General features: G+C 42.0%; 2 protein-coding genes across 6 annotated transcripts in view; both read right to left on the reverse strand.

The window, feature by feature from the left end:
* The window catches only part of LOC121001740 (myosin-binding protein C, fast-type-like), a 607494-nt gene that overhangs the window by 415434 nt on the left and 165503 nt on the right, over positions 1-26557 (reverse strand). The window lies entirely within an intron of this gene.
* Positions 1-26557, reverse strand: part of LOC121001720 (myosin-binding protein C, fast-type-like) — a 272071-nt gene that overhangs the window by 79946 nt on the left and 165568 nt on the right. For all 3 annotated transcript variants that reach the window (XM_040432923.1, XM_040432909.1, XM_040432918.1), the window contains 7 exons: positions 12962-13094; positions 10287-10411; positions 9287-9392; positions 9020-9186; positions 8772-8937; positions 6267-6373; positions 6040-6069 (listed from right to left, as the gene is read on the reverse strand). In XM_040432923.1, coding sequence (XP_040288857.1) covers positions 6040-6069; positions 6267-6373; positions 8772-8937; positions 9020-9186; positions 9287-9392; positions 10287-10411; positions 12962-13094 — 834 coding nt within the window. The remainder of the gene's footprint in view (positions 1-6039; positions 6070-6266; positions 6374-8771; positions 8938-9019; positions 9187-9286; positions 9393-10286; positions 10412-12961; positions 13095-26557) is intronic.

The raw sequence follows: 26557 nt of genomic DNA on the forward strand, positions 1-26557 counted from the left end.
AAGCATACTGCCAAACTCGTTAAGGAGTGGCTTAAGAATAACAAAGTCAATGTTTTGGAGTGGCCATCACAAAGCCCTGATCTCAATCATATTGAAAATTTATGGGCAAAGCTGAAAAGGCAGGTGCGAGTATGGCGACCAACAAACATGGCTCAGTTACACCAGTTTTGTCAGAAGAAATAGGCCCAAATTCCGACCAACTATTGTGAGAAGCTTGTGGAAGGATATCCAAAATGTTTGACCCAAGTCATACAGTTTAAGGGCAATGGTACCACATATTAATGAAATGTATGTAAACTTTTGACTTTGCATAAAGTAATAAAACAGGAAAGGTTTATTCTGATTTCATGTCAGATATTGAGAAAAACATGCATATGTGTCGTTTTATATAGTATATGTAAACTTCTTGTTTCAACTGTAGGTGCACTTTTACAAATACATACACACATAGGTGCAGTTTTACACATACATACACTCACGCACACTTAAAGGGTTTGTACAAGTTATACTTGAGAAACTCCTGTAAATGGCCTAAGATAACAAATGAATGAACAATCACCTGTTTTCTTCCCTGTTTCTTCGAGAGCTGCACTCCGGTCCTCCTGCTGCAGATGTAATATTCTTGATGCAGCAGCGACGTTTAGTGCATAGGTCAGCCAATTGCTGGCATCAGTTTTGTACTGGACATCTCTGCTGAGGCCAGTGATTGGCTGCAGGCCAGGGCCGGTTTTAGACAAAATGTGGCCCTGGGCAAAATCAAAAGTGGGGCCCCAAATCTTGTAATAATGTACTAACAGCTCAGTTCAGTTACATTCTGTCGATTCTGGCCCTCCCTCACAGATTTACACCCCATAAAACTCCCCACACAGTTCTTAACCCTCATGGCCCTAGAATATGCCACATGCCCCTCCCGTCACAGCAATGAGTTCCCCTTCCTACTTACGGCATCTGCTTCAGGAGCGCTTTCCCCCAGCGGAGATTGAGGAAAGCATCCTGTTATATAAATAAGCCACAGCCTGTACTAGGATTCGAGGCTCATTGTTAGTATATCCCAGTTCAGGTCACTAAATAGCAGCACTGAACTGTGATATAGTGATTTTTATAGAGACTAATGGAGCAATTTACATCTGATGACTGTAAGTTGTAGTCCACTTGGGGGACTTAACAAAAAGTAAAAAATAAAATATAAAAAAAGAAAGTTTAAAAAAAAAAAAAACGTTAAAATTAAAATCACCCCAATTCCCCAAAATAAAAAGAAACAAAAACATTTTTATAGCATTATGGGCATCGCCACATGAGAAAACGCCCATAGTATTAAAATATTTACAAAAGTTAGCCCATATGGTGAATGATATTGTCAAAAACGACAGATCATCCTGCAAAAAATGAGCCCCCACACTTCTCCGTAGACATAACTATAAAAAAAAATGTGAGGGTCAGAATATCGCAATGAAAAGAAAAAATTTTTTTTTTACAAAGTGAAAGTACTTACGTATGTATTTTACAGGAGAAACTTTTATGAGATTTTTCAGCAATAAGTTAGCATTGAGCTCTATAGCCCAGTGGTTAAGATTAATGCCTTTAATGTAGATGTTTGTGAGTATGAATCCCCTCAGAAACATTGAAAAAATAAAGTCTAAATTAGACTTATATACACAGGGTGTTCCCAAGCATAGTGACCATGCTTGGTAATACCCTTTCATGTTCATAACACTGACTCCATATATGGAGTCAGAGTGGGGACTCCTAAGCCGGGAAAGTGTTGAATGATCTGCCCAGACTGAAGCAAGGGGCCCTAGGCAATTGCCCAGTTTGCCCCTTCCTGGGCAGCAGTGACAGAGCGTTACTGCTGCAGCCATGATAACAAAGAGCAGCAATGAGGACCGAAGTAGCAGAGGAGAAATAGGTTAGCAAACATTTATTTGTTATTTTAGGCAGTTTACAGGGGTTGCAGAGTTTCTATAAAATTCGGACAACCCCTTTAAGCACACTTTTACATACACAGGCTTACTGTCACACAAACAATGGCAACTTAGAACCAGTAAAGGACCAAGGCGGGCAGCCAGCTGCAGCACAAGTTGATGTACAGTTCAGGACATCATTGAAGTTGCCCTACCATCCATAGTAGACATTTATAATAAGAGATGTTTGAAGAAAGCTTGTGATATTTCCTCTGACTGCACACCCCCAAGTCTCTTTTTGTTTTGGCCTCTGCCATCTGGAAAGTGGTACCGGAATATCCAAAAAACACTGGATTTAAGAATAGTTTCTTTCCACAAGCTGTTAAATTGCTCACAACAGGAATACTACCTGGAACATGAATGCACAGCACAGACTGGTACAGATGTAAATCCTGCTGTAAGCATGTACTCGGATTGAAAATAAGCTGCTGGTATTTTTTTTGTTTTAGTCTTTTTTTTCTTTTCTGTTACTGCACTGCAGATTTGTTGTACTGTACATCTCGATAATGGTATAATGGCAATAAAGTTGACTTGAATAAGGAGAGGCAGTAGAATATTGGGACCTTCATCAGGATACTTTTCCCTCTCTAACCCCATAAATCTGCTATCTAGTTGCATGATAACAGGGGCAGTGTGGGCAGCAGCCTGAGGCCCAAGGCTTCTGGCAGCCTTTTGCTGCCCAAGCAGACTACCAACTTTAAACAGAGCACCTGCATGTAACAATGCAGCCTGAGGCCTCCCTGGCTTTGATCAGTTTAGGTGACCATGGGCACTAGTAGTTAAACTGCTCATAATGTAAACTGAAATGGAGATTAGGCAAACCAGCAATCAGTTGGCTTCTGGCTTTTAGGTCCTGCATGCACCCTTCAAGATTCTGGCGTGTACCCCTTGTGGTAAGTGTGCAGTGCCTTGAGGAACACTGCTCTAGTGCATCATGAATGTTATCATTATCTCACTCACTGCCCTAGACCACTAATAAGGGTTATCATTAACCCATTCTCTGTTCTAGACCACCAGTAATGTTACCATCATCTCACTAACTGCCCTAGACCACCAGGAAAATTATCATTATCTCACTCACTGCCCTGGACCACCAGGAATGTTATAATTAACCCACTGTCTTTTCTAGACCACCAGGGATGTTACCATCATCTCACCCACTGCCCTAGACCACCAGGAAAGTTATCATTATCTCACTCACTGCCCTGGACCACCAAGAATGTTATCATTAACCCACTGTCTGTTCTAGACCACCAGGAATGTTATCATCATCTCACTCACTGCCCTAGACCACTAGAAATGTTATCATCCTTTCACTTACTGCCGTAAACTGCCAGGAATGTTATCATTATCTCACTCACTGTCCTAGATCACTAGGAATGTTATCATTAACCCACTCTCTGTTATAGACCGCCAGGAATGTTATTGTTAACCCACCCACTCACTGTTCTAGACCATAAAAAATGCCATTTTAACCTGCTCACTGCCCTAGACCACAGAGGATGTTGTTTTTAACCATTTGCTACATTAGAACACCAGAGATACTACCAATTACTACTTGGGAAATTAAAACAGCCAGGAAATACTTTTAAAGTGAAAAAAAGCAAAAATATTTGCATTTTTTAAATCATTATTTTAAATATGAGAAGATGCAAGTTGTGGGGTTCCACTTACTGTTTTTGCACAGGACCAGATGTACCTTCAGACATAGGAAAACATCGAATCCACACCACTCATTCACCTCCTCAGTAGACCATTCTGTGGATCATCAAAGAGGTTGCACGAATAGTGAAATACCATCGGCCAGGGTTAATCATAAAAGATTTATTATACTCACAAGCTAAAGTTAAAAACATATCAAAAGACACTGAATGTCCCTCGTGTTCCTGCCCGACTCGGGTTTCGCTCACGCTTCGTCAGGGGCGAACACTCCACCCACTCCCAAGCTGCCTTTTAAGTCCACATACGTCCCTTCTCCCCACAAATACGAGGGACATTCAGTGTCTTTTGATATGCTTTTAACTTTGTTACGCTTGTGAGTATAATAAATCTTTTATGATTAACCCTGGACAATGGTATTTCACTATTCGTGCAACCTCTTTGATGATCCACAGAATGGTCTACTGAGGAGGTGAATGAGTGATGTGAAATTGATGTTTTCCTATGTCTGAAGCACTGGTCATAACCTAAAAAGGAACACCTCTTGAGGAGTTGTAAGCAGAGCGGACCAAAAAACGCAAAGATTGACTGTGTGAATTATACCCACTTCACTGAAGGACCTGCAGCGCAATTTGGACAGGCAATGTATTGGAGATTTCTTGTTGGTGTTTTTGCACAGGAGCCCTTATTTTTCTGTGTCTGTGTGTGTGAATAGTTGTGAAGTCTTCACAAATCTGATCATACCACTGTACACCATGGATGATATTATCTCTTCAAATACAACTATGTACAAATTGGCAAAACAACTGAATATCCATAAATACCTTAATTCATTGCACAGCATGGCACGATCTGGCTAGAATGATCACACTACCATCTTTGTCAGTTTATCTCTTTTGACGCAAAAATAGTGTAGCATGCAGCACTATTTTTGTCATCTAAATGACAGGCAGAACCCAAGCAGACCTCATTATAAATCAATGAGGACCAGAGAGGTTGTAGCATTTTAGGAACAGTCTTACCTTCCTTAGGAACACTTTCAATTTTGACCTCTGAAAAAGAAAAAGAAGGTATATATTTGTGTCATGGGTAGATCCACTAGGCCCTGTGTCCAAAAGAACTTGGACAGCAAGGACAGATGGTGCTGGTGCAGCAGGCCAGGAGGACAGGTGCAACAAAGCTGGAGAGCCAATGCAGAAGAGTTGTAGCAGAGTTGAAATTACATAGAGGGGATGGATAGCAGGGAGATTTAGCAGAGATGATCAGCTGTATACTGGAAACTGGAATAGCTGAGTCATGTAGCATAGTTGATGATGTAGCAAAACTGAAGAGGTCTCTGAGCCGATGATGTAGCAGAACCCAAGACGTAGCAGTGCTGATGATGTATCAAAACTGATGATGCAGTAGTGCTGATGGGGTAGCAGAACTGAAGATGTAACAGAGCTGATGGTGTAGCAAAACTGATGATGTAGCAGAGATGATGATGTAGCAGAACCGATTATGTAGCAGAGTTGATTAAGTTAATAGAAACTGAAGATGCATCAGAGCTGCAAATCGCTGCATATGAGAAGCTGCTGGAGAACTGGGATGCCGGAAAAAACCTGAACAGTCAAGTGGAGTACAACCCCTTAGCCGAGTTTAAATTGCCAGGTAGGATGACGCCATCACTGAATTTAGGGTTGCTGTGGCAACCTGATGCACAGGAGAAGAGATTAAACCAGGCCAAATAGAAGAGGGAGACAGCCTCTGCGCTGGATCTTCGAAAGATGAGTATCAAAGAGCCTTGCAGCATTTAGTGTTTGTAATTTGCCACTGTGCCCTAGACCACTAGGAATTATATAATTAACCTGCTTACCACTTAAATCACCAGGAAGGTTACTGTTAACCCACTCACTGTCCTAGACCACCAGAGATTATATTGTTAACCCTTTTGCTACCCTAGAACTCCAGGGATATCGTCTATTACTGCTAGGGAAATTAATACTATAAGGCCATGTATTGAATGCCCTGTAGCTTAAACCATGGAGTGGTATGGCAAGACTGGACTAACTTTTCAACTACTTCTAATATTTTCAAACCTAACACGTTTTGAGATTTTGTTGTAAGTGCTGGATAGGATGTTCACAATACCATCATTGGGAGTTCTCCTCTCTGATGGTAAAAATAAAACAAGAGTGGTAATTTTGCAACAATGACAGAAACTGAAATGTAACCCAAACCCAAATGGAACCCATTATGCATCACTAGGGTCTGTCCAGTGCTGCTGTGAACAGAGCCTAAACATCAATATATACAGTACATGTAAGAAAGGTATATATCATTTTAAGGCACAATTATTATTTTCCTGCATCGAAATATTCCTGGAAATATATATATCTTACCAGACAAAGACAATGTGGCATGTTAGTAATGGTCTTACCTTCCAGTGGAACATATTCAATTACGACCTCTGGAGAAAAAAATATAAAAGATAGTATGTATTGTGCCATTGGCTAATTTTACTAATACAATATGTTCAAAAAGAGATTATTGGATATTCATAAATACAGTGGCAACTTACATTAAAGAAATAAAAATGTTTTATTATGTATGTTTACAAAATCTTCATTAAAATTGATTCTATTGAATTGAAATGTATTAATTTACCAAGGAAGTTGAGTTTGGCAGAAAGGGACAAAGCATATCCATCAGGAACAAAGGTGTAGTCAGCTTCATCTTCTGGTCTGACATCATCAATCACCAATTTATGGACTCTGTAGGCAAATAATAAAGGACATGCTTACCAGATTAATTTCCTTCTTGGACTGAAGCGAAGAAACAGATTTTCTATACTTTTAAAGACATACAAATAATTGCTCTATTCTACTGGTAGACTGTTCCACAAAAAATAGGATTTTATTGTGTGACAAAGACATGATTAAGTCATTTTACATCATTTTGTGGTGCTGAACACGAAAATGACATTGAAAATGTGAGATTGTTTTTTGTTTGGAAGTTTAAAAATAGTGAAAAAGTTTAAAAAAAAATACTGAAAAATACTGAAAAATACTTGACAGCCGATTGAAGGACAGAGAAAGAAAAGCATGAAAGGCTTTCAAATTTTTTTTGTCAACTACTGTAGTTTGTTAGAAAAATTCATAGTCAAAAATTTCCAAAAGCTTGTACAGTACATGAACTTCTAATGGCATGCAAGAAAATGAGCTGCATGAATGTCCCTGGAATTGCATATCCTCTATTCCCATTCAGATGTTTTCTGCATTAACCACTTCCCAACCACCCATAGACTATAAATATCCAGGCAGTTGGCATGTATCACTGCAGATCCTTGCAGAGATCGCAGCTACAAGCTAACCGAAAGTGCGCTGTGTATAGAGCTCAGGAAGCAGCTGTGACTGTGACTGCCGGGGGCCAGGAGTCTGCTGAACTAGCTGGTTCTTATCAGACCCAGATCAGCTCTGCAGTGAGGTTGTACAAGCATATCTAACCTCTCTGGGCTGTATTCCACCTGTAACTTGGCTACTATGTCAACCCCAGTTACATGAGAAATCAGCAATAAAAAAAAGTACAGTTAACTGTCCCCCAAAGGTCTTGTGTGACCTTATGGGGGGGCACAATATGTAAAATAAATAAAATTAAAAAAAATTAAAAAAAATTAAAAATGCCACCACACTCCACAACACAGCTTCTAGCCATGCCCCTGATATATATCTCATATATCAAAACGACTGTTATGGATAGAGGAAATATTAAAAGAAAGTATTTTAACACATTTAAAAATCTGAAAAACAGAGTCATTTTTCCTTTTTTTAGATTTTATAACAATTAAAATAAAAAAAGACAAAAATAAATTCCCATGTATAACCATGAAAAGGTGCAAATATTATTTACACAACTGAACAGGAAATAAAGTTATAGCTTTCAAAGGCGAATGTATTAAAAAAAACTGAAAATATGCCTGTCAGGAAGGAGGATAAATGGCCCAGTCAGAAAGTGATCATTTTCACTGAGATATTGCAGTCATTGAGTAAATGGGGCCCTGCAATGTTGGCACATTTCTGCTAGATGTATGTGCATTTTCTTTCTCATTGAGAGAAATTTATCAAGAATGGCATTCCCATACTCCACTCTTGATCCCCTGTGTGCTGGAGTAGGATGCACCTTAATAAATGAGGCGCATCTCTGGCACTCCGTGTGCCAGAAACTCAAATCTACTCCAGCTAGGGGCTGTAATAAACCTGAGCTATAACTTACTCCAGTTTTCAGTGTCAGTTACAGTAAACCCAAAAATGTCATTAAATATGTAAGATGACCTGACACAGAGTTCCCACTAGTGTTCTATATGCTATGTTAGATTGATGGTAGAACACATGCTTAGTTTTCTCTTCCGCCCCACCAAAAAAAAAGGATTTCTGTGAAAATGTGGAAAAAAATGAAAGGATTTCCTTGCTGGTAGCTGCTTTTGAGGTATGCAACAGCTGTAGTTGTGCTAGCAGGCACTACCAGCCTCAGCTCCTCTCTTCTCACGTTTCCCTGCATGTCCCTATTCTACACACACAGTCCTTCTTTTTCTTGGTAATTCTACCTTTTCTCTTCACTGTGTCTGGAAATAGAATGATTGATTGATTTCTGACTGTCCCTGACTCCCTAAGATTATTTTTTCTACGACATGCACTAAAATGACGCTATGGGTCGTTTTACTGGATTAGCCTGAAACAAACCTAAAAAGGTTCCGATTCGTCTGACACCTAGAAAATAGCAAAGTTCGGACCAAACCCGGTTTAGTATGAATTGGTTAGTTCGTCTTTGCTTCTGGTCATGGGTGACATTTGGGAGACACAGGCTTGATTTGGGTGACATATCCTCAACATTTTACAAATTGAACTATGAGTGATGGTCAAAAGTCATATTAAACTAAAAAAATGTATTGGGGTTTCAAATACATATTTTAGTGAGAAATTAGACTGTAGTATAACATCCACATTGGCACTGGTTAAATGTTAAATTATGATTGCAAAAACTTCCATAGTGTATCATAACTCAAGAATCTTATGGCAAGCTATAAAGGAGGGAAGGGTCATGACTGAGTCACATGTAGCTCCCAAGCTACTGGTTGGGAACCACTTAATTAGGGAATAGAAAGCAGCTTTTTACCTTCCCTTGTGACTCATTGTGATCCGTTTGCTTGGTCGGATCTCCAGTCCATTTTTAAGCCATCTACCGGTGACTTTTTCATCAGAAACTTCACACTTGAACACAGCTTGTTCAGCTGCTTTTACAGTCAAGTCAGCAATTCCCTGCAGGATTTCTAGCTTCTTATCTGTAAGAAGTGTAAAATAAATTAGCTTTACCATATAAAAATGTAGAATAATCAATAATTTCTGAATTTTGCACATAAGTACCTTCTACTACAAGGTCAGCTTCACATGTTCCACCATTAGTTTCCACTGAATACCGTCCAGTGTCTGCCTTAGTGGCCTCATTAATAATCAATATGTGTTTTTTACCATCTTTTCTGAAACGATACTTGGTCATTTCTTCACGAGTCAGTTCAACACCGTCTTTCATCCTTTAGAAGTAATGGTATTTCATTACAACAAAGCTCAACTTATAGAATGGCATGCAAGATCCAAAACTGCAAAAAAGTACAATGTAGTTTGGAAATTTACCAGGTAACTTGGGCTCCCTCCTCTGAAACCTCCACTTCTAATTCCACTTTATCACCTACAAATACTTGTTGGTCCTCAAGGGGTTTTTCAATTGTCACTGGAGGCTCTAAAGAAAAAAAAAACTTAGATTTTCAGAAAATGTTCTACATTCACCTGTATGTGTTTGCTACCATCCTGATGGCCATATGGTTTCAACATATTGTTCTTTTGTCTTTTAGTGCATCTTTCCAAAAAGTGAAAATTCAGATTTTATACAGCATAAGGCTAATCTCTTAAAAGCAAGAATTTCTTTGTGGAGTCCTGTAGTGCTAAGATTTCGGGATCTTCTGACTGCTTCTTCTAGAGCATGATGTCATCAAAGCCTGTAAATGATTTCTTGGATCTTTAGTAAATGACTCCTTTTAATATATTAACACATGTATAATTTATGTCTACAACCCTGTCCACATCTTTTTGTCAATAACAGGTCTGAATGCCAGTAGTGTGGCCAACTAGTAGTTTAGCTCTTTTGCTATTTGTTTAAAAGCTTTTTAACAAATGCTGAGAAGCCCAAAAAAAATTATTGGGATCGGTATATCTATGTAATTATTTTTTAGGTTTTTATGATGATATCCAGTTGAATATTTCTTATCAATTATCATTAATAATTTATTGCTATATATCTGTGATTTATTAATTTCTATTTTTACTTAAACCTGTTGATATTATATTACCATATTTGTGATTTATGAAATTCTATTCTTATCTAATAAAGATCCCTTTACTATAGAGAGTGCCCCACTACTTTTTATTTTTTCATTTATTCACATTTTGCCAGACTGGGTGTTGTCTGACAGTGGGAGCACCTCTGCGAGATTCCCCCCTCATCCTAGTCCCGACATTTCTTTGTATTTATTGAATCATGTATAATTTATGTCTAGAACCCTGTCCACATCTTTTTGTCAATAACAGGTCTGAATGCCAGTAGTGTGGCCAACTGAACATTGATTAATTAATTTACCTTGAACAAAGAGCTCTGTTTCAGACCTGTCTTCTCCAACAACACAAGTATAGACTGCATCGTCTGCCAGAGAACATTTATTGATAGTGAGTATTCTTTTCAGACCAATATTCTCAAACACATATCTGTGAAGAGAAAATAAATTGGCATTACCTTAATTCATAATTGTCACTTACTTATACACATACATATTTAAAAAGGCTTTTGAAAACTGAATTTCTAGGCAAATAGTAAAGAGATATATGCTATTGAGGGACTGATCTGTTTTTCACTGGAAATCTTATGTTGACAAAATTGTGATCAATTAAACTGATGAGCAAAAGGGTAACAATGTTTTGAACTTTTGACTTTTAGGCTCAAAATCTCACCATCCACTACAGCTTTGAACGTGGGACTACCATCATTTTATAGACAATTATCTTGGCTATCTCATACATTAAATGGACTTCCAACTACTGTATTTAGCATATGATTAGTTATCCAGATTCATGTCATGTAACTGCATTGTTGCTGTTTTGCTCCTAAAAGTCTCCACCTTTGGCTTTCAACACTGCCTTTATCCTTCTGGGCATGCTCAACAGCACACCATATGTGCGGGGTCTGCGCTCCTAAACATAGAAGCCCAATGTCTTAGGTAGGTTTAGCGTAGGACCCGCCTGACCTGAGACCACCTTGGCGCTTGGTAGGCGGGCACAGATGTGTTTTGATCAAAATATATTGGCTAAGTGTCTCAGATTTTATCACATCAGAGTGAGGACTTTGTCCATATATAATGCTTGCATCTACTTTACGAAGTGCATTATTACCTTATTTCTGTGATTTTTTTTTCATGAATGTGGCCAGGGACATCCACACATTTATTTATCATACCGTGCAGGATGTTTTTATCTTTGTTTTTTCTGTGATTTTTTTTGTTTATGTAGTATTTGCTTGAGGGAGTGGAACCTTCAAGTGTGAATGCGGTCCTATTTTTATTTGGAGTATCATTCCTTTGCACTTTTCCCCTTCCTATCTCATAGACCACCTTGATTAGGTGGTACATATAGGTGTGCTTGCTCCTCCTCCCATTGGTTGCTTCATGCACATGGAGGTGACTAGGAGCAGCACACCATATGTGCGGGGTCTGCGCTTCTGAACATAGAAGCCCAATGGCTTAGGTAGATTTAGCGTAGGACCCGCATGACCTGAGACTACCTTGGCGCTTGGTAGGCGGGCACATATGTGTTTTGATCAAAATATATTGGCTAAGTGTCTCAGATTTTATCATATCAGAGTGAGGACTTTGTCCATATATAATGCTTGGATCTATTTTATTAAGTGCATTATTACCTTATTTCTGTGATTTTTTTTTATGAATGTGGCCAGGGACATCCGCACATTTATTTATCATACCGTGCAGGATGTTTTTATCTTAGTTTTTTCTGAGATACAGCTATCAATGAGCTGGATGATGCTGTTTCTCTTTCCTTGGGAAATCTTCTTCATGGCTGCTCCTGGATTGTAACAGGTTGTAATTTGTAGTATAAAAGCTGAAAAAGGAGCTTTGAACGCAGCATGTGAGGGTAAAATGATGGGGAATAGCGCAATCGCTGCTTCCTGTCATTGCACCCACTAATTACAAAGAAATGCTCTTCATTATGAAGTAATTCATCACAAAGCAAACTTTTTTGTAAAATTCGGCGAAGCAGCCGAATCAAATTTTTCAGTACTTCGCTCAACACTACTAGTCATACTCATATTTCCTGTAGACTGCAGAGATTATCAAAAGTATGCCTATAATACACTCATGTGAAACTGGCCTATGGCAGACAACATAGTTAGTCCAGCTCCTAAATGAAAGGGTCACTGGCTAAATGATAATGACTAGACTAGCTCCCATGTTCCAGTTGGGGATCACTAATAAGGAAGACTTTTGGGACTCTTTCAGTGTTCAGCTATAGATGTGTCTGACCTTACCTAGCTCTAATTTGGCTAAGGACTCTAATTTGTCATGAAACCAATTTAATACAATATGGGGACATGCTAGCTACTCACAAGCCTCTAGCCACACATATACCCATATAGGATAGACACTTTATGACAAAGAAAAGCTGGTCATCTCATGGCACACATATCAGGACATGTCCAGCCACGAAGAAAGTAAAGATACATCTGGGAGGATGGAATTAATCCATGCTAGTTAATTTATGATTTATTTTTAAGTTTACATTGGGACAATTATAGCAAGTATGAGTTTTACGGCCAATAAAAGACCATTCCATAGCAAAGGTAAACTCTTTGATCTAAGTAATTTTTATAAGCATGATTGGTAAGATGAATCATGATGAGTTTAAATTAGTCATCTAGGCAAAAAAAATGTATTTTAAGGGCTCATGCTCACGAACCCTAACCCATTCACTTCAATGGGGCAGCAAAAGATGCAGACAGCACACTGCGTGCTGCCGCATTCATATGTCAGTTCTCTGGCACCGACAAAAAAATATAGCCTGTCCTATTCTTGTCCGTATTACGGACAAGGATAGGACAGTTCTATTATGGGCTGAACATGGCCGATATTTGTGTTTTGCGAATACAATTTGCCCTTAGACTATATTAAAGGCCAAAGGGGAACTAATGCCACGGAAAGCTAGCGTTAATTGTCCAAAATAAAATGAATTAGATACATTTTCACTTACTTTGCACTGGGTTTTATTACTTGCCCATTTTTCAACCATTTTATTGGAAGATCTGGGTTTGAGACCTCTACGTGGATTTTAATCCTCTGATGTTTGTCTACAGTGTAGCAGTTATCAAGCCTCTTTGTAAAAGCTGCAGAATTAAGCAAGTGGTGAATGTTTAATTCAATCATAAAACATAAAGGATACAGAAAATATTAAACATATTGAAAAAAAAGGTTTGACCACCTGTACATCCTTTATCCAAACACATAAAGTTCATTATAATCTAGATACAGAATATCTACAAACTAATGCAATATGGTTTGGTGTATAAGATAAATAAAACAAAGAATCTTTTATAGCTGAGCATAATCAGAAGAGAAGACAGGGAAGCCATCATATGGGTAAATCTTGTGACCACCACGATTATACTGTAAGTGCTAAAGAATGGGTGGCCTCCAGCATCCAGGGTTTACACATCATATTCATGCTTGACACTTTCTTTCTGGAGCGCAGCTTGCCTTCTTTATTCATACATATGATTGATGATTTTGTGGCTGAGATTCTTACATCTGACATCTTCATGTATGTTTAGTATAGAGATGAGCGAATTAATTCTAAACTAATCTGATTCATTCCGAATTTTTAAAAAAATTGTCTTCCACATGAATCTGAAGTTTCAGACGAATACTGTACAAAATGCAGCCCAGTGCCATTTTACAACAGAAAGGAAGAAGATGGAGGATCGTACAACTCTGACAGGAGAACAGGGTGGCTTACCCTGACTGGCTCAGAGGCTGACAGCCTGATCAGCCAAACAGGGGGAAGTATTCAGCCAGGTCCTTCTGCACGAAAAGAAGAAACACCATTCTGCATGCAGCTGGGGTTGTGATAGGATGTGCTGTAGCAGACAGTTACCAGGGACACTATGGGGACACTATATGTGCACTATAGAATGAGAATCTGAGATATAATTGGGTAGATTTTACATACAGTCAGGTCCATAAATATTGGGACATCAACACAATTGTAACATTTTTGGCTCTATACGCCACCACAATGGATTTGAAATGAAACAAACAAGATGTGCTTTAACAGCAGACCGTCAGCTTTAATTTGAGGGTATTTACATCCAAATCAGGTGAACGGTGTAGGAATTACAACAGTTTGCTTATGTGTTTCCCACTTGTTAAGGAACCAAAAGTAATGGGACAATTGGCTTCTCAGCTGTTTCATGGCCAGGTGTGTGTTATTCCCTCATTATCCCAATTACAATGAGCAGATAAAAGGTCCAGAGTTCATTTCAAGTGTGCTATTTGCATTTGGAATCTGTTGCTGTCAACTCTCAAGATGAGATCCAAAGAGCTGTCACTATCAGTGAAGCAAGCCATCATTAGGCTGGAAAAACAAAACAAACCCATCAGAGAGATAGCAAAAACATTAGGTGTGGCCAAAACAACTGTTTGGAACATTCTTAAAAAGAAGGAATGAACCGGTGAGCTCAGCAACACCAAAAGACCAGGAAGACCACGGAAAAGAACTGTGGTGGATGACCAAAGAATTCTTTCCCTGGTGAAGAAAACACCCTTCACAACAGTTGGCTAGATCAAGAACACTCTCCAGGAGGTAGGTGTATGTGTGTCAAATTTAACAATCAAGAGAAGACTTCACAAGAGTGAATACAGAGGGTTCACCACAAGATGTAAACCATTGGTGAGCCTCAAAAACAGGAAGGCCAGATTAGAGTTTGCCAAACGACATCTAAAAAAGCCTTCACAGTTCTGGAACAACATCCTATTGACAGATGAGACCAAGATTAACTTGTACCAGAGTGATGAGAAGAGAAGAGTATAGAGAAGGAAAGTAACTGCTTATGATCCTAAGCATACCACCTCATCAGTGAGGCATGGTGGTGTTGGTGGTAGTGTCATGGCGTGGGCATGTATGGCTGCCAATGGAACTGGTTCCCTTGTATTTATTGATGATGTGACTGCTGACAAAAGCAGTAGGATGAATTCTGAAGTGTTTCGGGCAATATTATCTGCTCATATTCAGCCAAATGCTTCAGAACTCATTGGACTGCGCTTCACATTGCAGATGGACAATGACCCAAAGCATACTGCAAAAGCAACCAAAGAGTTTTTTAAGGGAAAGAAGTGGAATGTTATGCAATGGCCAAGTCAATTACCTGACCTGAATCCGATTGAGCATGCATTTCACTTGCTGAAGACAAAACTGAAGGGAAAATGCCCCAAGAACAAGCAGGAACTGAAGACAGTTGCAGTAGAGGCCTGGCAGAGCATCACCAGGGATGAAACCCAGCGTCTGGTGATGTTTATGCGTTCCATACTTCAGGCTGTAATTGACTGCAAAGGATTTGCAACCATGTATTAAAAAGTGAAAGTTTAATTTATGATGAGCATTCTGTCCCATTACTTTTGGTTCCTTAACAAGTGGGAGGCACATTTGCAAACTGTTGTAATTCCTACACCGTTCACCTTATTTGGATTTAAATACCCTCAAATTAAAGCTTACAGTCTGCAGTTAAAGCACATCTTGTTCGTTTCATTTCAAATCCATTGTGGTGGTGTAAAGATCCAAAAATGTTAGAATTGTGTTGATGTCCCAATATTTATGGACCTGGCTGTATTTATCAGGGGAAGCTTAAAGAGGACCTGCCACCTCTCCTACCATGCCTGTTTTAATAGCTTAATGCATTTACCATGTAATAACAATTCTGGAGCATCTTTTCTTATGGCTCTATGTTGTGCCATTCCTATATTATTTCTACTAGAAGTAATGAATGAATTGGCAGCAGACTGCAGTAAGGCTACAGAGGGGTGTTAACTGGTTGGGGGTGTGTACCTGCACTGTCTGTCAGTTCATAAGCTTATTGCCAGCACCACAATAGCATACATTCTGCTGCAATCGCTTATGACTTGCCTTTCTTTTCTTTCTTTAAAAAAAAAAAACTGTTTCTATTTACTGTTTTATACTAAATAAAACTATCTGTCTACCATGTGTCACAATTTTTGCCATATACCAACATTTGGCCCGGTGTCTGTAGTGGTGCAGTTCCATGTCTTCCCAAAAAATTAATGCTTTATCAAAATTAGAGATGGGACGGGGGATTCGTCGAATCCACGAATCCCTCGAATCTTGCTGGATTCGTGGGATTCGTGGACTCGAATCCAGACGTAATTTGCCTGAAACGAATCCGACGAATCTCTGGTGGGAGGGACTGGGAGGCGGAGCTGGGGGCCGGTGCGTTCACTGTGCTCCGGCCCCTCCGCTCCAGTAGTTATATAATGTATAATTGTGATTAATAATCATGCTGCCCCCTCTGTGTGTAGTATTACATTGAATAAATCTTACTTACAGCCGGCTACTGCTATCGTAAGAGGCCGGCCGGGCAGACGAGCGGCAGCGTCACTGACTGACGTCACCTGCTTGCGCCGCTTCATTCATAAAGCAGGCGGCTCAGGCAGGTGACGTCAGTCAGTGACGCTGCCGCTCGTCTGCCCGGCCGGCCTGTTATGATAGCAGTAGCCGGCTGTAAGTAAGATTTATTCAATGTAATACTACACACAGAGGGGGCAGCATGATTATTAATCACAATTATACATTATATAACTACTGGAGCGGCAATGGGGGGGTGTCTGTGGATGACACTGTTAAGGGGTGGGTGGTGGGTCTGTGGATGGCACTGTTATGGGGTTGGGGGGGTCTGTGGATGGCACTGTTATGGGGTGGGGGGGTCTGTGGATGGCACTGTTATGGGGTGGGGGTGTCTGTGGATGGCACTGTAATGGGGTGGGGGGGTCTCTGGATGGCACTGTTATGGGGTGGGGGGGTCTGTGGATGGCACTGTTATGGGGTGGGGGGGTCTGTGGATGGCACTGTTATAGGATGGGGGTCTGTGGATGGCACTGTTATGGGGTGGGGGGGGTCTGTGGATGGCACTGTTATGGGGTGGGGGGGGTCTGTGGATGGCACTGTTATGGGGTGGGGGGGGTCTGTGGACGGCACCGTTATGGGGTGGAGGGGGGGTCTGTGAATGCCAGGGGGAGAGGTGAGAGGCACTATAATACTACTGGCACTATGGGGGAGGCACTATGATACGGGCACATTATGGGGGGAGGTGGCACTATGATACGGGCACATTATGGGGGGAGGTGGCACTATGATACGGGCACATTATGGGGGGAGGTGGCACTATTATACGGGCACATTATGGGGGGAGGTGGCACTATGATACGGGCACATTATGGGGGGAGGTGGCACTATGATACAGGCACATTGGGGGGGAGATGGCACTATCATACCGGCACATGGGGGGAGGAGAGAGGCACTCCGCACTTGATACTGGCACATGATTAGGGGGGCATCTATGGGGACACTTACTGGCACATTATTGGGTGGCACTGTGGGGGCATCTACTGAGGCCACAAAGAAGGGGTATTTTATATGGGGGGCTCTGTGTGGTACTAGTATTATCAGGGGTAGTTTCTGCAGTATAGTATTGGGGAGCACAGGGGCACAGTATTGGGGGTGTTAGGATGATTTGTCCAGAAGATGGGAGGATGATGGAAAAGTAGTAAACTAAGATTTAATTTTTTTTGTCAAGCTGCAGAGATGAAAAATGGCTGAAAACTGGTGTCTGGTCTGAAGGTCTGAAAGGAGAAGATGAGGAAAGAGAACATCTACAAGAGACGTCACTGGATGTAAGAGGTATGTGGCTGTATTACCCTGTATGTTCTGTAGTGATAGGAGCAGGGGTCATCGCGGTCATATAGGGTGCGACCGTGACTGGGAGGTGGAGGTTCAGACAAACTGACGCGGTCTGACTTTGTTTCTTACACCGTGCGTTCACACAATTATGTACAGGATTCGTAGGATTCGAGATTCGAAAGATTCGATATATTCGAGAACCTTTTCGGATTCGGATTCGGATTTGGATTCGAAAAAATTTGGATTCGTCCCACCTCTAATCAAAATTGAATTCTTCTGTATGCCATAACTTAGACTTTTTGCCAGACAGGCATCAGTAAAATTGTTTAGTCATTATAGAAATGTAGCACAGTTCTGCACCAAATACAACATTAGGCCCATGAGGCTGAATACCAACTTTACCCAGAAAACAATAACTACTTAAAATATAACCTTTATTTGTGACTGAGTAAAACCTAATTGTGTGAGACATACACTACAGTGTTAAAAAAAACACTTTTCCCTGTCTACCAGCCTACTTGACTGCTATCTGCTTGTATTTCTTTATGTCAGAATGACCCTTGCAAGGATGTGCACTCTCCCTGCTAAGTATGACAGCTTTGTGGTAACATGTACAGTGTTTCCAGTTAGCTTCACTGGTTACTCTATTGAACTCAATCTACCTCCTAGTATATACTGTAGTTGTTGCTTGGGTGCAGTAAGACAGGAGAACAAGTGATCCTAAAACCTAAAATCTGCCCCCCGACATGTTTCACCAGCAAACCTGGCTTCTTCAGGGGTAGTGATGGACGAACATCGGCCCGGACGATTCGCGAACGCGCGTTCGCGATCAAATGTTCGCGAACCGGGCATTCGCATCGCGCCCATTGAATTTAATAGCAGGCGAATCTGAAAAATTTTCAGGTCATATTTGAAGCCACCAAATACAAACTATGAGTGAATAGTCTCCCACAACATGGACAGTGATATACCAAAGAGGGATCATTGGCAAAACCTCCCGCAAAAAATATGTATTTTAATCAGGGGCCATTTTTATGTGTCTTAAAGGGAAACTCTCAAAAATGTGCCCTGTTAGAGCCTAGAAAAATTGTATTTACTATTTGTTTGATGTATACAAATGTGCAGCACTACACAAAATGTGCAGGACTACACGTTTTTGTATCCTGCAGAGTCCATTAAAAAAATGCATACGTTAACATAATTTTTTTTTCTATCATGGAACTGTATTGTGAACGGACGCCACTGTACGGCATCAGTCTGAGGCATCTGTTAACGCATACATTTTTGGTATGCATTAAATGGATGGCAAAAATAGGATGTAAACCCAGCCCTAGTGTCAGAATAAGCACCAGTACACAGCAGAGCAGCGTGGCGGAGAGGGGAGGCCGCCATGTACTGACAGAGCGCTACCTGATCCTGGTGGTCAGAGATGAGGACTGTGTTTCCCAAGGATAATTTTCTACTGGGAAATACAGGGCACAGTATAATACACTAGAATCTATATAATATAAAGATATTAGCCCTACCCCCAAATAATAATACAATTAGGTGGTCATTTATTATATAGAAATACGTGTTATGTTAGGCGTATTTCTGACACAGATTGTGGCATAAAGGTCCTTAGCACCGCAATCTGCATATTCCGCTTATGCCAGGTCTAAAAAAGGATGGCGTGGGCAGGGAAAGGGATACAGTTATGGCCATCCAGTTATTGGATACCACCGCCGTACAGTGACCCGATAACACCGCCAAACCATGACGGGATAAAAGGGTATAAGAGGGCACAGTACAGGGAATGACTAGGGACACTGCACAGGGTGTGGTAAGAGGGCACAATGCAGGGTATAAGGGGCACAGTACGGGGTGAGGGGCACAGTATGGGGTGGGGAGCACAGTCACATGACCCTGTGACATTAGAAGGTCCTTATGGTAAATGCGGTTCATACGCCACCATAATGAGAGGCAGAGGAGTGGGACAGGGGTGTGATTATATGGCTAGAGATAAAAAATGTAAATGTCGGCCAGTACAGGCCCCAAAAATAAGGCAATAGGCATTCAACTGACCGAAAAGAACTTTGTATTATGTGGCTGGAGGTACATTACGCTGTCACAGGATAAATATGTAACTGTCGGCCAGAACAGGCCCCACAAATTAGGCATTCACCTGACATAAAAGGCCTTTTATGCCGCTGTATATACATAAGGCAAGGACCATTCTTTGTTCTGGGTGTTGGTGGATATGTGTGGGCTGGCATGAGGAAATTCAATTACGCATAGCCATCACAGTTGTTGAATTCCTCCGAGATCCATGCCTCATTCATTTTTAAAAATGTGAGGTAGTCCACACTGTCGTGAGCTAGGCGAGTGCGCTTATCGGTCATGATCCCCCCTGCTGCGGTGAACATCCTTTCAGACAGGACACTCGACGAGGGGCAAGCCAACAGTTCCATGGCAAATTGTGCCAGCTCTGGCCACAGGTCAAGCCTGCACACCCAGTAGTCAAGGGGTTCCTCGCTTCTCAGAGCGTCCACATCGGCCATTAACCCGATGTATTCGGACACCTGTTGGTCTAGGCGTTCCCTGAGACTGGATCAGGAGGGTGGCTGTCGATGGGTTGGTTGCAAGAATGATCTCATATCTGAAGTGACCAACACATCTTCAAACCGCCCTCTTTTTGCAGGAGCGGTAGGATTGGTACCCGCACCTGTTTCGCAGTGGGTGGAAATTCCTCTGCCAGTGTCCGCAACAGCAGAATGCAGCATCTCTCACTGCAAACGCTGCATTATGACAGCCCTCTGTGATGCTGGTAACATGTCCACCATTTTGTGTTTGTACCAGGGGTCTAAGTACGTTTCCACCAAGTACTGGTCCTTGACATTAATGCTTTTTATACGGGGGTCCCTCTTCAAACACTGAAGCATGAAGGCCCCCATTTGCACTAAATTGGAAGCGGTGGAGCACCCTGGCTCCTGCTCATCACCCAGGAGAATATCATCCTCGGTCTCCTCCCCCCAGCCACGGACAACACCAGGGATCCCCGAAAAGTTTAAAGCATGCTCTTATTGCTCCTCCCTCTCCTCCTCCTACTCCCCCCAGCCACCATCCTCCTCTGACTCCTCTTCAGACTGCTGCTGACTTGTCTCAGAGGGAGTAGTCCCCATGGGTATTAATTCCGCATTGCGACTTCCTCATCTTCCAGCTCCTGCTCCTCGACGGCTTGATCAATGACATGACGCAATGCACGCTCCAGAAAGAAAGCGTAAGGTACAATGTCACTGATCGCGCCCTGGCTGCGACTGACCAGTTTGGTGATCTCATCAAATGGCCACAGAAGTCACATGCGTCATTCATGAGCAGCCACTGGCGCGGTAAAAAAAAAAACAAGCTCCCCAGAACCTGTCCTGCCACAGAGTTCGTACAGGTAGTTGTTTCTGCTGGAGCAGCCTATCAAGAATATATAAGGTGGAGTTTCAGTGCGTCGGGCAGTCACAAATCAGACATCTGAAGGGCATGTGGTGTCGCCGCTGAACGTTAGCAAGACGAGCCATGGCCGTGTAATATCTTCTAAAATGGCTAGAGATTTTCCTGGCCTGCCGCAAGATGTCCTGGACCCCGGGGTATTTGGCAACGAATCGCTGCACGACTAAGTTGAAGACATGTGTCATGCATGGCACGTGTGTCATTTTGCCTTGTTTCAGCATGCTCAGCAGATTGGCACCGCTGTCGCACACCACTTTTTCAACTGTCAAATTTAGCGGGGTTAGCCACTGATCGGCCTGTGACCGCAGAGCTGAAAGCAGTGCAGGACCGGTGTGGCTCTTGGCTTCCAGGCACAACAACCGCAGCACAGCATGGCAACGTCTCACCTGGTAGGTCGAATAGGTTCTGGGGAGCTTGGGGGGTGCAGCGGAAGAGGCGGTAGCGGTGGTAAAGGAGGAGTCAGCTGATGAGGAGACGGAGGATGGAGTAGAAGGAGGAGAAGAAGAGGCAGGCCTGCATCTGTGGCAGTAACACCAAATCCACACGGGTGCCACGGGTTACATGCTTGACGGCCGTCAGAAGGTTCACCCAGTGGGCAGTAAAAGTTATGTACCTTCCCTGCCCGTGTTTGCTACACCACGTGTCTGTGGTCAGATGTATCTTGGCACCGACACTGTGTGCCAGAGATATATTAACTGCCCTTCTGGAAGAAATATTTCCTTCCGGGGACCTTCCATCACGATGTGCCAATGGCCACAAATTTTCTAAAGGCCTCAGATTCCACCAATTTATATGGCAGTAGTTAGCAGGCTAGAAGTTTCGACAAGCCAGCGGTCAGCCGTTGGGCAAGAGGATTATCCGGCGTCATAATTTTTTTAAGCTCGAACATTTGGGCCACAGAAGCCTGCTTTTTGCCAAATGAACGCGGTGATGGCACGGTGGAAGGTAGAGTGAAGGACAAATGGGAGGAGAGAGGAGAAGAGGCAGGAGGTGGAGCGCCGGAAGAGTGGCTTTGTGGGCTCTGACGGCTTTGCTCCCACTGGGCTCAGTGATGGGAAGCCAGGTGCCTTCTTAAGGCGGTCATCCCTAGGTGAGAGTTGAGCTTACCGTGACTTATGCGTTGATAGCACAGGCTGCAGATAACACTATTATCAGCAGCTGATACATTAAAAAAAGCCCACACTGCAAAGCCATGTGCCGGTGTCCTGGGAGCGCAAGATGTGACTGTGCATGGTGGATGGCTCACTTCAGATATATTTGCAGTCTGATTTTTGCCTCCAGTCCACTGCGAGCTCTGCCTGCTTCTCCTCCTTCTCCTCCCTATCTGCTGCTCCATCTCTCCCTCTGAACTCCCCTTCTCTTCCTCTCTTGTGGGCACCCACATGACATCCATCGACATGTCATCATCGTCACCTTCACCACCACTGACATTAGAGATCTTGAAGTAGGCAGCAACAGCAAGGACCACCCTCCTTGAGCTGATCTGGGTACTGTCGTCAGACTGCTTGGTGGCGGCCATTGCTACCTCCTCTACCTCATCCGATGACAAGAATGGCTGCACATCGGTAAGATCTGGGAATGGATGGGAAAATAATTCCTGTGACTCGAGTGGAGGGGCTATGGTGGTCGTGGTGGTGATGTGTTTGGGGGTGCACACAGCAGAGAGTGAGAAGGGTGCAGATACAGAGGATGAGGAGGGTGCAGAAGTGGAAGTCTGAGTGAGCCACTCAACCAATTCTCATGCGCCCTTTAAAGTTATCGCACGCGCCTTCTCCAACTTCCCACTTAGGCTCCGGCCTGGTGCACCTACCTGACCCCTACCATCCATGCGGAATGGTCTGCCTCTTCCTCTGCCTGTCATTTTCTAAATGACCCTCTGTCTAAGTCCATAGAGAAGAGCAGTATTTGTGGAAGAAGGTATATCGCAGCCCTTAATCAGTATTTGGTGGAAAAAGGTATATAGCAATAGCACCCCTCAATCAGTATTTTGTAGAAGAAGGTATATAGCACCCCTCAATCAGTATTTGGCGTAAATAGGTATATGACAACCCTAATCAATATTTTGTGGAACCAGGTGTATCGCAGCCCTCAATCAGTATTTGGTGGAAAAAATTATATAGCTATAGCACCCCTCAATCAGTATTTTGTGGAAGTAGGTATATAGCACCCTCAATCAGTATTTGTTGGAAACAGGTATATGGCACCCCTCAATCAGTATTTTGTGGAAGAAGGTTTATAGCACCCCTCAATCAGTATTTGGCGGAAACAGGTATATAGCACCCCTCAATCAGTATTTGGCGGAAACAGGTATATGGCACCCCTCAATCAGTATTTTGTGGAAGCAGGTGTATCGCAGCCCTCAATCAGAATTTGGTGAAAGAAGGTATATAGCAATAGCACCCCTCAATCAGTATTTAGTGGAAGAAGGTCTATGGCACCCCTCAATCAAAATTTGGCGGAAACAGGTATATAGCACCCCTCAATCAGTATTTTGTGGAAGAAGGTATATAGCACCCCTCAATCAGTATTTGGCGGAAACAGGTATATAGCACCCCTCAATCAGTATTTGGCGGAAACAGGTATATGGCACCCCTCAATCAGTATTTTGTGGAAGCAGGTGTATCGCAGCCCTCAATCAATATTTGGTGGAAGAAGGTATATAGCAATAGCACCCCTCAATCAGTATTTTGTGGAAGAAGGTATATGGCACCCCTCAATCAGTATTTGGCGGTGGAAACAGATATGTAGCACCCCTCAATCAGTATTTTGTGGAAGCAGGTGTATCGCAGCCCTCAATCAGAATTTGGTGAAAGAAGGTATATAGCAATAGCACCCCTCAATCAGTATTTGTCGGAAAAGGGTATATAGCACCCCTTAATCAGTATTTGGCGGAAACAGGTATATGGCACCACTCAATCAGTATTTTGTGGAAGCAGGTGTATTGCAGCCCTCAATCAGTATTTGGTGGAAAAAGGTATATAGCACCCTCAATCAGTATTTGGCGGAAACAGGTATATAGCACCCCTCAATCATTATTTGGCGGAAACAGGTATATAGCACCCCTCAATCAGTATTTTGTGGAACCAGTTGTATTGCAGCCATCAATCAGTATTTGGTGGAAGAAGGTATATAGCACCCCTCAATCAGTATTTGGTGGAAACTGGTATATAGCACCCCTCAATCAGGATTTGGTGGAAGAAGGTATATAGCACCCCTCAATCAGTATTTGGCGGAAACTGGTATATAGCACCCCTCAATCAGGATTTGGCGGAAACAGGTATATAGCACCCCTCAATCAGGATTTTGTGGAAGAAGGTATATCGCAGCCCTCAGCAACAGGTATATCACACCTATTGCAATTAGTTACTCCAATAGCGTTTGTCCCTCTATCGAGCTGTGGTATTGCAGCAGAACCGCACAACTGCTGCACAATACAAATACACTATAATATAATTTCTATGTTAGAAAGTATATTATAAGTATATTACACCGCTCTATATCACACCTATCGATAGCACGCCTATACCAGTCCATAAAAGGACTTTTGTGGCCCTATTAGCTAGCGTTTGGTGTCCCTAACTGACCCTGCTCCAAAATGTAACCTCTCTCTACACTGGCAAAACACATAATGTAAAATGGCTGCCAGATCGGGTTCTGTTATAGGGTTTGGGGTGTGTCCATGTGCTGAAACGTCTCAATTGGCTGTCCAGTCCCACCGGATCGATGTGTCATGGGTAAAAGTTTGGCGATATGCAAAAAAATATGGCGTGTGTGAATATCGCCATATGTTCGGTGAATCGTGAACGAGAAAAGTTTGCCGCCAAACAACCGCTAGACGAACCGCAAGGCCATCTCTATTCAGGGGTAATGGGCAGCATTGAAATCTGGACGCCACCAATGGGGTATAAATAACCTCTCAGAACTTTATTGACCCTTAAATGAACCAATGGCCCATAAAGACGTCAACTAGGAGAACTGATGTGCCAACTTCTCTGTGACGCTCATCCAATCAAAAGGTGTGGGGGAATGGCTGGAATAATGTGATGCGCAGAGTGCAGATGCGCACGGACTTACACAGCGATGTTCAGACAAGCGCCCACTGAGGATCCGAAGTAACTTAGACGTTTGGCCAGATACACTACATCTAATGCGCATGTCCTGCGCATCAAAAGGGTGCACAGGGGCATAGATTAGTTTCGAATTAATGGTATAATATGCGCATGTCCTGCTCAGAACAAGATGTGCAGAAACTTGATGGTAAGTATCAAATATCATAAAGAGACAGACAGTGATCTAGTGCATATATCCTGCCCAAATGGTAAAAATGCATGCACATGATCAAACTGTATAAATGCCGTGCACAGATACTGCATCTGCCATCACAAGAACTTGACAATAAATAGCTAGCAAAATTAAATGGATAAAAAGGAAACGAAATCAGGAGAGGAACTGTATAAAGAGTGACAACGAGCCAACAAAGACCTGATCTACTATATCACATACTGTATTGATTGAAAATGTTATATACAGTATTAATTATAAAGAAAAGGAAGGACTCACCCCAAAGAGTATATAATATGTATATAAAAATATGTGATAAAAGTAGTGTGGCATTCCTACTTCTCACATGTTTACTTATAATTGTATATATGGTATAGTCAGAGTTTGTATATCAGCACTTAAAGAAAAGAGGAATAAGTAAAACCTTAATTTATTCCTTTCGGACTTATACTATCCAGTCTGTAAATCCACCTAGTTTCTTCTTGCAATAGGATCTTGTCCAGATTCCCTCTCCTCACCCCTAGGGATTTCTTGCATACTCCCCAAAATCTTTAGGCAATGGGGGTCACCCCCATGATTTTTTTTTTTTTTTTTTAGGGAAATCTTTATTGCTTTTCTTACATAAATACAATATAAAACAAATGTCTGATCACAGAGATTAGGCACGTATGACAGGTACATTTAAGCGGTGTATCGCTACGGTACTGAACAACGCACATACATTCGTACAAAACCATCTATATCCGGGGTATCAATTATCCCCATGATTTTTGATATGTCGAGAGATTGACGTGTCTGCTTTCGTATTTATGCTGCTAATACGCTGGCAAATGCGGCGTCTAAATTCTTGGATTGTTTTGCCGACATAAATCTTTTGACAAGGGCATTGGGCAATGTAAATAATGCCTGTGGTTTGACAATTAATAAACTCATTAATATGATCTTCCTTATTGTCAACTGGATTTCTGAATGTTTTGATCTTTTTTATGAATGGACAGAAGGAACATCTCCCACAGGGGTATGTTCCCACCACCTTCGATGTGAGCCAGGTTGACTGAGGTCGTTCTGCACCAAACAAGCTATGGACCAACGTATCTTTGAGATTTTTACATCTTTGATAGG

Source organism: Bufo bufo, chromosome 1 (genome assembly GCF_905171765.1).
Source record: "Bufo bufo chromosome 1, aBufBuf1.1, whole genome shotgun sequence".
NCBI lineage: Eukaryota > Metazoa > Chordata > Amphibia > Anura > Bufonidae > Bufo > Bufo bufo.